The sequence below is a fragment of the Nyctereutes procyonoides genome, unplaced genomic scaffold (assembly GCF_905146905.1).
Source record: "Nyctereutes procyonoides isolate TBG_1078 unplaced genomic scaffold, NYPRO_anot_genome, whole genome shotgun sequence".
Classification (NCBI taxonomy): domain Eukaryota; kingdom Metazoa; phylum Chordata; class Mammalia; order Carnivora; family Canidae; genus Nyctereutes; species Nyctereutes procyonoides.
The window spans coordinates 14,193,455-14,205,553 of record NW_026575044.1 but is presented as its reverse complement, the minus strand read 5'-3'; the positions used below and the strand labels follow the sequence as shown (position 1 = coordinate 14,205,553).

The window sequence follows — 12,099 nt, the reverse complement described above, 5'->3', positions numbered from 1 at the left end:
CGCCGCCCTCGTCGTTGCAGCAGCCCGACAGAACTTCCGGCCCGAACCGCGGGGGCAGCTGGGATGTGTAGTCCAGACGGTGCAGGCGCAGGCACGCCGCCAGGTGCGGAGAAGAAGGTGCTGCGGCACAGTGGGAGCGGCATCTCCCTCTCCGCGCGGCGGTGGGCTGCTGTTCCTCTAGGGATCCTCCTCTACCCTCTCCTCCATCATTTGCCCTAGTGTTCTCAGGAACTCCGCTGCGCCTCCTGTTGCGTTCTTGGCTCCCGCTAACTTGCGGGCCAGCTTGCGTGAACTAGATGGTGCGGATGCAGAGAGAAATTACCATAGTCAGGAGCGCCTGGCTGGCTTAGTCGGTAAAGCACGCAACTCTCGATCTAGGGGTTGTAGGTTCAAGCCCCCATTGGGTGTAGAGATTGCTTAAAAAATAAAATATCTTAAAAAATCAGCATAGTTGATGCCCTATATATAACCTGCTATTCTGGAATGAGTGACAGTCAAAATACATGAGAGGTCAGCGATATTCAGAGGAATGAGGTCGCTACAGCAATGAAGTTACTACGGTAATGAAGTTAAGGGCAGCGAAGGACAGGAGGACTTTCTAGTGGAGGTGATAGCTGATGTTTGTTGGAAAGGGAACAAGACTTCATCAGCCTGAAGGAGAGAGGAATCTTAGCGCAAACAGCACTTGTGACCAAGGAGGGAGCCCAGGAAACGAAAATTGGTGCAGTTCTGTAGGTGAACAGAGTTCGGACAGGGAGAGGCGGGAAGAGCACCTCTAGAGACACGCTGGCAGCAGCTGCAATGCCAGACAGCAGGCTGAAGAGCAGGATGCGGTCTGGGGAGCAGCCACAAGCTCAAGAACACTTTACATATAGGTCGAGTCCCGGTTCACATTTTACAAAGATTCATTTTGCAGCAGAGGCTTGGAGCCAGGTGACACTAGGGCCAAAGACCAACCCAGAGTGTAAGGCAGAAGCACAGGTGAGAGCTAGTAAGGCCTGAACTAGTCAGAATAATTATAATGACACCTGTCCTAAAATTTTGTTTTGCTATATTACCTAATGGGCTTCCCCCACCTGGTATTTCTCCTTTTGCCCTCCCTCCCTCCTACCAGTGCCCCAGTCAAGCTGCAGCCTATGCTCATAGCCTCAGGGGAGGCACTAGAGGGGTAGAACACAGAAATCATCCAAACCTTCCGAGGAACAGAGGAGATGCAGGGCTGAGACAAAACTGTGGGAGTTGTGGGGTTTGTAGAGAGTGGCTCCCCTTCGCTCACCACGCAGAAAAGTAGAGGGAATCTAGACTGCTGGTGATAGAAGCCCACTCCCTGCTTTCTGGGAAGGCCAATGGCAGCATAGGACCTGACAAGGAACAGTTGCTAACAAGGCCCTGATGTACAGAAACCCCCACCCCAGCTAGAAAGGAAGTACATGGATGAGCTACCCCCATTTCTCCTTGGGTTAAGGGCTCCTGGGCCTGAGAGGGCCAGGTGGAGAGTAAGTAGATGACTAAGGACTCAATGGGCCTTCCCTCTCAAGTCGGAGCATCCCATACTCCCTCCACCTTGGCCTCCACCCTGGGAGAAGGGAGGGGGTGAACCAAACTGACTCACACTGTCTTCTCCATCCCAGTGCAACAGGGACTGGAAACAGGGCCTGAGGAGAGATGTACTTCTCACATGCTGGGGTTAGATACCACACACAGCAATAACATGCACTGATTGTCTATGGTATGCTGGTACTATATTTAGCATCATCTTGTTTTATCTTCATTATAGTGATGAGGGAAATGAGGCTTAGAAATGTCACACAGCTAAACTGGTGGAGCCAAGACACAAATTCAGATAGTGTAGCTTCAAGCTTGAGTTCCTTACCACCATGTGCTACCACCACCTCCACGTCTGTGGCTAGGATGCTGCAGAGGAGAGGGCATGCAGGGGAGAAGTCTCAGAGGTAGAACGAGTAGGAATAAGCTGGAGGAGGGGAGGTCGTGGCTGCCTCCCATGTTTCTAGCTCTTGGACTAGTTGGTGGTGAACCAGTGAACACTGGGAATGGGGGATGGGCAGATAGCAGGAAACAGGAATGTCGCTTGGACAAAAGCCAAGTCTAGAGACATATGTTTAGAAATTTTTTTTCATATGTTTAGAAATTATTGGCTGATCAGTGGTGTGAAAATCAGACGAGTGGATGGAATGTTCATGAAAGTGTATGTAAAGTAAGAAAAAAGCAAAGGGCTGAGGGTTGGAAACTATTTGCATTTAAGGGGTAGACAGAGGGCCCAGCAAAGGAGACAGAGAAGGAAGTGTCAGAGGAAGAGAAAGAGCCAGGATACAGTGGATCCTGGAAGCCAAGTGAGGAGACAGTGGCAAGGATATGTCAGATAAAGTGGAAATCAAACAAGCAAATGATTCAGAAATGATCACCAAGCCATTGAGAGGTCATTGGAACCTCAGCGAGAGTCGTTTCAGTCCCTGCACCCTCCCCAAACCTTTCCCCGGAAGGGAAGCCTACCGAGTGGCCACGGACTGAGCTGAGTGTTGGCCCTGGCCATATGGAGGTGGCATCCTGGAGGTCAGCCCGTGGGTAGGAACTGCAGGCAGCTGAGAAAGCCTGCCTTGGACACAAGCCCCATCTATGGCACCCAGCACTGTGCCGGCACACTAGCCAGTGCAAGGGAGCCCTGCTACTTCCTATAACTTTGTTTCTGGCAAAGGCCCCTCTACTCCCCCAGGGTAAATGAGGAGATTGGCTTTCTGCTCCAGGCCATCCTGGGTGAGTTAGTACAATAGGTGCCCACTGTCCTGGGATCTGCTGTCCTCTCATTAAGCAGAACGTGGAGCTCTGCTTGGGAAGAAGATTCGGGGGCAGAAAGACTCTTCTGATCTCCAGACTGTCCTGACCATCAACCTTTAACCCCATTCCCAAATGTGAGATGTACCACACAGGAGCACAGTGTGTAGGTATGTGCCTCTGGGCGTGTGTGTGAGAAAGGGTTCATTCTAGGACAGTCCTCGTTACAGCTTGTGATCATAGTAGGGTGGAAGGAACCCTGGGCTAATTAGCCAGGAATCAGAAAACCTGGGGTCTGATCCCAGCTCGGTGGCTGCTCTGTGACCTCAGTCAAGTCCCACTTGCTTCTGATTCCCCTCCTCCGTAAAGTGAGAGTATGGGAGAGACGATCCCTGAGGTTGTAACTAGTAACAAGCCATCATGCTGTGATTCCCTGCTCACAGTGCAGGACTTGAGGGGTGTGTGCAGGGATGAGGTGGGGAATGGTGGGGCTGGAAGGGCAATGGAATCCAGGTAACTGTGCCCCCAGCCGCCATCAGTGATTCAGCACTATGATAGGGCACCTGAGCTGTCCATCAAAAAATCCCCCTGGAGTGAAGGGCGGTACCTGACTGTCTGGTAACCCCAGGGCTTTGAGCTCAGAGCTTGGCCAGGTAACCCAAGCCAAAGGGACCATTCCAGAAATCCAGCCTCAGAGAGCAGAGAAGATGGAGGGAGGTAAGTCTTCCCATGGCTGGGCCCCAACGCCTGACGGGGGTAGCCAAGAATGCCCCAGGAAGGAGGGCCTTGAAGGCAGGATTCCTGGTATTCCTACTTGCAAGGGAAATTTCTTTAAAAAGACAATCACCTCTGCCTGCCTCTTCTAAAAAACAGGGGGAAGGACAAAGAAAAGAGGAGGTGCTGAGAGACCAGGCCTGAGTCTGCCACCCCTTCCCGCATCTCCTGGGAGGAGAAATCAGGAAGAGGCTTTGCCTTCCTAGGGGAGAGACCCTTATAGGAAATACATACTGATGAGGGAAGCATATTTGAGACCAGAGCAGGTGCTGGTGAGACCAGACTGGCCAGCTATGGGGAAAGAGGTCTCCTGAGATAGGGAGAGGGCAGTGAATGAAAGGCAGCATCCTCCTTCCTGAAAGCCAAATCCTTGCCAATTCAATAGCCTGCTCAGCTTTGTATCCCTAGTGCCCTGCAGGCCCCTGGTATGCAGCAGGCGCTCACCAGGTGTCTGCTGAGCCCACTTGATCTACACCTTGAGATCAGGCGCAGGAGTGCCCAGATTGTGAGCGGATGGGTGTCCATGGGAGAACAGTGTGAAGGAGGTGATGGGGGTGAGGCCCTGCATGTGCTCTGTTCACCTGTCTATTTGTTTATTCCTTCAATGAGGATTTTTTGGGGGGGGGTGGTTTTTAAAATTTTTATTTTATTTAGTTAAAATATTTTATTTATTTTTTTCATGAGAGACACACAGAGAGAAGCAGAGACATAGACAGAGGGAAAAGCAGGCTTCCTGTGGGGAGCCCAATGTGGGACTCACTCCCAGGACCCCAGAATCACACCCTGAGCCAAAGGCAGACACTCAACCTCTGAGCCACCCGGGCATCCTAATGAGGATTTTTTTTTTTTTTTTGTATCATGGTAACATACATATAACATGACTTTTACCTTGTTAAGCCATTTTTTAAAAATATTTATTCATTCATGAGAGACACACAGAGAGAGGCAGAGATATAGGCAGAGGGAGAAGCAGGCTCCCTGCATGGAGCCTGACATGAGACTTGATCCCAGGTCCTCGGAATCACACGACCTGAGCCAAAGGCAGACGCTCAACCTCTGAGCCACCCAGGCACTCCTTGTTAAGCCATTTCTAAGTGCACCGCTCAGTGGCATTAGGTACACTCGCATTATTGTGCCCATCTCATTCGATGAACATTTATGGAGGACTTATTATGTGCCAGACCCTCATACTCCTCCAAATCTAGTAGAGATAGACAAGAAAGTCAGCAATTTCAGCCTGGCATGACAAGTGCTATAAAGGACATGGGTGTGAGGCATTCTGGGAGCCCAGAAAGACACAGATGGTTGAGGGAGGAAGCTCTCTGGGAGCTGTTCCTTGACCTGGGTCCCAAAAGACTAAGAATGAATGAGTCAGAACACTGGAGTAAGGGTTGATATGGCACCCAGCAGGATCCATGACACAGAGTCAGATGGCAGAGGTCACAGCAGGGCAGGAGTAGGGCTGAATTACTCCACAGGGATCCTGCTGTGGAGGAAGCCAAGGGTGACACACTGACCCCTCTGCTCCCCACTGTTAGCATTATGTCTTTCTCCAACCCTGAAGATGTCCCCCAAGAGCCTGAACCCTCAACCTCCAAGAAGAAAAAGAAGCAAAAGTGGCCACAGCAAGAGGCCAGCATCCAAGCCCTCACCAGGGCTGGCCATGGAGCCCTACTGGCTGGCCGGAACCATGAAGCCTTGACCAGCTTCCAGAGGGCCTTCATCCTGGCCTCTGAGGCCCCACAAACTCAGGACACCTCTGTTCTCCGGGCCTGTGCCTTCAACCTGGGGGCCGCCTATGTGGAGACGGGGGACCCAGCCAGAGGCCTCAAGCTGCTCCTGCGAGCCCAACCTGAAGAGAAGGCACAGGGCAGGGGTCATGGGGACCAATGTTTCAACGTGGCTTTGGCCTACCAGGCCCTGGGAAAGCTGCCCCAAGCTTTGGCCTGGTACCACAGGGCCCTGGGTCACTACCACCCATTAGGTGACCAGGGGCAGGCCCAAGCAAAAATGGGAGCCTGCTACCGGGCTCTGGGACAGCCCGCACTAGCAGCCCACTGTCTGCAGGAAGCAAGCCAGGCCTACGTCCAAGCAGGGCAGCCCCAGGATGCAGCCCTGGCATTGGGGGCTGCAGCAGCTTGTATGCTGAAGAGTGGGCAACACGGGGTGGGTGACATAGTACAGGTGCTGGAGGAGAGCCAGAGGCTTGCTGAGAGGAGTCCTGAGCAGGGACTGCTGGGTGAGGCCCTTGGGCAGAGGAGGTGTGGGGTCTGGGGACATTCAGACCAGGAGATACTGAGAGGTGGGGTACATACAGGGACTTTTCTGAGGGTAGGGGGTTGGAGGACCCTGGGAGAGTGGGACAGGGGGCCACAATACAGCTTCAGCAGCATCTGACCTGGCTACCTGTGCCCCTGGCCACACCCTCAGGGCAGCTCTATAACGACCTGGGCCTGAGCTACTCCCAGCTCCAACTGTTCTCGCTAGCAGCTGAAGCCTTCCTGCGGGCCCTGCCCCTGTGCCGGGGGCCAGGAGAGGAGGCCATGGTGCTGACAAATCTCGGAGCAGCCCACAGTGCCCTTGGCAACTATCAGGAAGCCCGGGATGTTCACCGGAAGGCAGCTGACCTGCATGGTGGGTACCAGGGCCCGGAGCCAGGGATCCGGATTAAGAGAAGGCTCCAGCTGGGGCTCAAGGCCCAAGAGTGGGCAGACCTTTAGGGACGGGCATGGGACCGGGAAGTCCCGAAGCAGGGGGTAAGGGCTGGGAATGTGGGAGATTGGGTAGGTAGGCGGGACAGGGGGTTGAGGGCTCAGAGGCTGAATCCTGGGATTGGGGAGGCAGCAGTGGGCAGCTGGAAGAGCCCCAGCCGGAAGAGGAGGCCTGAAGTGAGGCCAGCGCCTCCTCCCACCAAATACTTGTGTGACTTGACATTCATTGTGGCTTTCTGAGCTTCAGTTTCCACACAGGTAAGAGGAGAACTATTGACACCTGCTTTGCCTGCCTGGCAGGGTTGTTGCATGGCTCATACTAGTGAGGGGTGGGGCGGAGCAGGGAGGGACACATGCACTCAGGCCTGAAGAGAGGCTATTGAGAGTGGAGGTGTCTGTGGTACACCTGGAGGTGTGCCAGGGCTGAGCACCGGGACTCCTGGGAGCCACCCCTGGTTGCAGCCAAAGACCCCTCTTAGGATGGGGCCGGCTCTGTCCTCAGGCTCCGTGGGGCAGCGGCAGGAGCAGGGCCGCAGCTTCGGCAGCCTGGCATTTGCACTGAGTCAGCTGGGGAACCACAGAGCAGCCAGAGACAACTACCTGCATGCCCTACAGGCTGCCCGGGATACTGGTGAGGCATTAGCAGGTGGTGTGGCAAGGGCCCAGGCTGAGGGTCCTTGGGGGCTGGTGGGGGTATGGCTGGAAGGGAGGGCCGGTGATGCAGGGACCCATGAGAGGACCTCCTGGGCTCTCTTCTCCAGGGGACACAAAGGGGCAGTGGCAGGCCTGTGAGGGGCTGGGGGCCGCAGCAGCCAGGCTGGGGCAGCACAACCAGGCCTTGTGGTACTATAAGGAAGCACTGGCCCGGAGTCAGGTAGGACCACCCACCCCAGAACCTCACTCTTCCTGCTGTGCCTCCAGGAAGCCTCCTCTGCTGACAGTCCTGCCTTCTGTCTTCTTGCCATCCTTCCACTCAGCAAACATGTATCGGGCACACCGTGGGCTAGGTCCCAGGGTACTGTTGTGAGGAGGCCTTGGTCTCTGTTCACAGTTCTGGGCAGGCGGTAGCAGGGTGCTGCAAGGGCCCGGGGGTTGGGTAGAGAGAAGACAAAGCCGCCTTCCCTCCCCTTCTCCAGTCTCTTGCTTCTCCAATCCCCAGAGGAGCTCCTAGCCCAGGCATTCCCATCCCCCATTCTCTACCCACTCCCCAGAAGGAGCCAGACTCTGTGCGGGATCGGCTGGTGGCCAAGCTGGCAGATGCCATGAGAACCCACTTGGCCCAGGCGGGGCCTGTACCGACCTACAGTCTGGTGAGGTGACACCTGAGACGAGGAGCTGGGGGTGGGGAGAGGTGACCAGAGAAGGAGTGGTGGTAAACAGCTCAGGTCCGCAGAGATGCGGCACCAGAGAACCCCTGTGTGTTTCTCTGCCCTGAAGCCCACAGAGGGGACACGTATATCACTTTTCCAAGGACACCGGGGAGGTGGGAAGGGGACCAGGGGATTGTGGCACGTCTCCCAGGACTAGGCTGTGCCAGCTCCTTGCCTCAGTGGTAACTAACCAAGCACTTGAAGCCAAGGGATGCAATCAAGGACGCTGAGCCCTAGGGCAGCCCTGGTGGCGCAGCGGTTTGGCTCCGCCTGCAGCCTGGGGTGTGATCCTGGAGACCGGGGATCAAGTCCCACATCGGGCTCCCTGCATGGAGCCTGCTTCTCCCTCTCCCTGTGTCTCTACCTCTCTCTCTGTGTGTCTATGAATAAATAAATAAAATCTTAAAAAAAAAAAAAAAAAGGACGCCGAGCCCTACCTGGAGGAGGTGGAAACTCTTAAGTCCTTGGCTGCAGTTCCACAAAAGGCCACAGGGTGGGGGCAGTGCTCCAGGGAGGGTCCCCTCCCAGGCCATCCTGGGGGGGTGCTTCTTTGTGTGGGTCTCCACCGTCCCCTTCCTCTCTGGCTCCCCCCAACTCTCTGTCTGCCTCCTAGCCTCTCAGCAGGTCCAATTTCTCCTCACCTTGAGATATCTCAGGGAACCAACCTCCCACCCAGGAATTTAAATTATACCTTAATATTTAATATTTATTCTGTTTATTTAATGAGGTTTATGTCTTCTCTTAAAGACCAGGATACTCTATTTATAATTTGCAAGCAAAATTAAATTAGTCTACTCCAGGCAGAAAACTGGATGGGTGGGGGGGTAGAAGAGCTGGGGTCCATCTGAAGGCGGCCACCAGCTTTCTGTGACTTTCCCTCCAGAGGCCCCAGGCAGGGTGGGTTGGAGACCAGGCTCCAGCCAGGCCTGATGGTCCCAGAGCCTGATTCTAATTTGAGAGTCGCTAGTGTAGATCTCTCCGTGGGTTTCCACTCTTAGCTGGGTGGCACACCCCAGTCTGTAACATGTCTGTCTCTGTGGGGCATGGCCTGTGGAGGGAACATATGCCCATGGATACACCCCTCACTGGTTCCTTTGCTCCCCACCATTCCCAGACTTCGGCTCCAGGGAGACCCCAGGCTCCAGGTGGAGTGGCCAGGCCCCCAGCTGGGGTGGGAAGGGGCAGAGCGGAAGTGTGGCACAGGTAAGTGGGGTGGGGCCGGAGCTCCAGCGTAGGGGAGGAGGTACACTGGAGGTGTGCAGCTGCCCGGTGGGGGGGTTGGGGCCTGCAGGCACCCCACAGAGGAGGGGACCTGTCCTAGGTTCCGTTCTCCCCCTTGCTCTCTGTCCCTCCAGGTCTTGGGGTAGGTGTGAAGAAGAAGCGTGCGAGGAGAGCCAGGAGGAGAGAGAGGACCAGCTGCCGGCGGATGTCCCCGTGGCATCTTGGGCACAGAGACTGGAGTGTGAGTGGGAGAAGGCCATCCCCAGCTGGGCATCTCCTCCCTGAAAATGGGAGCGCTTTCCCTGTCCCAGCCCCTTCGGTTCCTGGACAGCCAGGACCCCAACAGCCGCTTAGGCCCAACGACCCTCTCCCCTGCCCAGGTCATGTCTCCAGGCCCTGGCCAGTTTCCCCAAACCCTCCCACAGTCACCTCTGCCTCCTGGCTTCCGTGGCTTTCCTAGCCTCTAGAACTTTGCAATTAGAGTACCAAGTTTCATTGAAAGCCTACTCCATGCCAAGTATGGGGTGATTTTTTGCCCTAGTTCACTATTTACCAGCCTCTTTCCTCAAAGGCTTTGCCATCTGGGGCAGAGCTCTTGGCTACTTGCTGTTGTCTAGTGTTCTCCCCAAAGCAGCAGGGAGTCCCCCAGGCTTGCTCTGAACACCTGCCCTGTACAGAGTGTAGTCTCTGGTGCTTCCTCTGAGTCAGTGACCAGTGCACCCATCCCAACACCCACCACCCTTGCTCTTCTCCCAAAGCTTTCTCTTTCCCCCATGTTCTCGGTGCAGAGGCCTGTGACAAATGTGCCTGTCCCTCCCCACCCAGGTCTAGGACCCAGGGCCCATCTCCCACTTGGAGGCCAACACCCCCTCCGAATGGAGCAGCCTGGCACTCTGGTGCCCAATGGCCCCCAAGCCAATAGGTGGGTTCCTGGGGAAGCAGAGGAGGCCTGGAGATAGATAAAAGGGGTGGGGGAGTTGTGGCTTCAGATGCTTTTAAGGGAACATGATCACCATTCAAACTGGGAGGAGGGGGAGATCCCTGGGTGGCTCAGCAGTTTAGCCTTTGGCCCAGGGTGTGATCCTGGAGTCCCGGGATTGTGTCCCACATCGAGCTCCCTGCATGGAGCCTGCTTCTCCCTTTGTCTATGTCTCTGCGTCTCTCTCTTCCTGTGTCTCTCATGAATAAATAAATAAAATCTTAAAAAAAAAAAAAAAAAACGGGCAGCCCGGGTGGCTCAGTGGCTTAAGCGCCGCCTTCAGCCCAGTGCCCAGTGTGTGATCCTGGAGACCCGGGATTGAGTCCCACGTCCAGCTCCCTGCATGGAGCCTGCTTCTCCCTCTGCCTGTGTGTCTCTGCCTCTCTCTCTCTCTCTCTCTATATATATATATATATATATGTCTCTCATGAATAAATAAAATCTTAAAAGAAAAAAAACTGGGAGGAAGTCTGGCCCAGTGCCTGGGGGATCTGGTGCTTGGAGCCTGTTTGTCTTTAGCCTTGAGCAATCAGAACAGCACTCACCCAGTTCTGGAAGTCTGGGGTGTCCCCGGTCTCCTGTGCAGCCTGACTGGATGCCTCCCAGAGAGGGAGAATCCTGCTGACCTCAACACAGTTGAGGGTTGGGGTGGGCGCTCAAGCCTCCCCCTCTTGCCCTGGGGCCCAGCACCTGACATAAAGGCCAGGGAAGCTGCCCTCTGCTCTTTCCCCAGTCAGCCCCACTGGCAAGCCCCTCCCTGCCTCCTGCAGGTCATCCAGCTGGTCCAGGGAGACCCCCAGCGGGAACTCTCAGAGGAGACCCACCGAGTCTGGCTTCTGTGCCATCATATGACTCCACTCAGCTGACCGTGAACGTGGCCTCCTTGGTACCTCCCTGACGCACAAACATTAGGGGTTTCCAGGACCAAGCCTTTTCCTGGTTGTTCAGTGCTCTAAGGACAGGTGATGTAACATCACCAAACAGTGGGCTCCTGTGTAGGCTGAACAGGGCCTTTGCAGTCTGGGTGCCAAGGTGTGCAGTTTGCTCCTTGTTGGGAGTTTCAGACTCAATGGGCAAAAGAAAAAGTAAAAGTGGACAGTGAATTTCCCCTTTTTTCCTTCCTGATCCAAACCTCTTGATTGCGAAGGCTCTTGTCAGCTTGGCTGTGACATAGTAGTCAGGACATTTTGCCATTGTGAACTGTCTCCTGACTGACCTCCATCTTCTTGAAGGGGAAATGAGGATCTAATACTACAGAGGATGCATCTTAACCCACTGATGTGCTCCACTTTTCTCCACTTCCTTGTGGGTGGGGGAGGCAATGCCTCAGGCCCATTGGGACCGCTGCTGTCAGTGGCCACCATGTTTTGTAAGGCATGATGATCACTCAGCACACACCACACCCTGTTCTGAGTGCTTCACGCATGTTTTCTCCTGCAGTCCTCGCAGCAGATGACCCCCTTTCACAGATGAGGCAAAGACAGCACAAAGGTTAATGACTTTCCTCCCAGGCCATACAGCTAATGAATGGGGAAGCCGGGATTCAAACCTGCACAGTGAGCACCCTCTAGAATGCCGTGTGGTTCTGCTACCCCCTACTTATGCTAATGTTCACCAAGAGTTGATTGTGTTGGTACCAAATGTGCTTATGCCATATGTAACTGTACTTTGTGCTTTAATTAAATATTATATAAATTGATGACCTAAGTGTGAAAACAAGCACTGTTTGTATGAAAATGAAGTTGAATCCTTAGAGGTCTTGATTAAGGTGAGTCAATTCAAAAACTGCTATTGAATTAGATGTGAGCAAGACAATGATCACATCTTGGGGCAAAATAGTAAAAATCTAGATGAATTTTGCATTCAGATTGCTCCAAACATGCCATCAGTTGTTCCAGCTTAAGGAAGCGGACTGGAAATTGTAGGCAATCTGTAATGAGGTTTATGCAGGAAGGATGGGGAGCTCCAATCATGGGCCCGTCCTCAGAGAGAAGACCCTGGCCACACTTGGACAGATGGCAAATGAATGTACTTTTTCTTTTTTTTTTTTTTAAGATTTTATTTATCGATTCATGAGAGACACACACACAGAGAGAGAGAGGCAGAGACACAGGCAGAGGGAGAAGCAGGCTCCATGCAGGGAGCCTGATGTGGGACTCGATCCCTGGTCTCCAGAATCAGGCCCTGGGCTGAAGGCGGCGCTAAACCGCTGAGCCATCTGGGCTGCCCCTACTTTTTTGTTTTAAGTTGAAAT

At 54.1% G+C, this 12,099-nt stretch overlaps 1 protein-coding gene across 1 annotated transcript; it reads left to right on the top strand.

The window, feature by feature from the left end:
* The first annotated feature begins 5,106 nt into the window (after positions 1–5,106).
* On the top strand, positions 5,107–10,838 carry TTC24 (tetratricopeptide repeat domain 24). The gene is made up of 9 exons (XM_055324382.1): positions 5,107–5,803; positions 5,995–6,198; positions 6,778–6,906; positions 7,037–7,149; positions 7,487–7,585; positions 8,760–8,848; positions 9,001–9,107; positions 9,692–9,813; positions 10,596–10,838. Exons 1-9 carry the CDS (start codon positions 5,107–5,109, stop codon positions 10,695–10,697), a joined length of 1,662 nt encoding a protein of 553 aa, XP_055180357.1. The 3' UTR covers positions 10,698–10,838.
* The last annotated feature ends 1,261 nt before the right edge of the window (positions 10,839–12,099 follow it).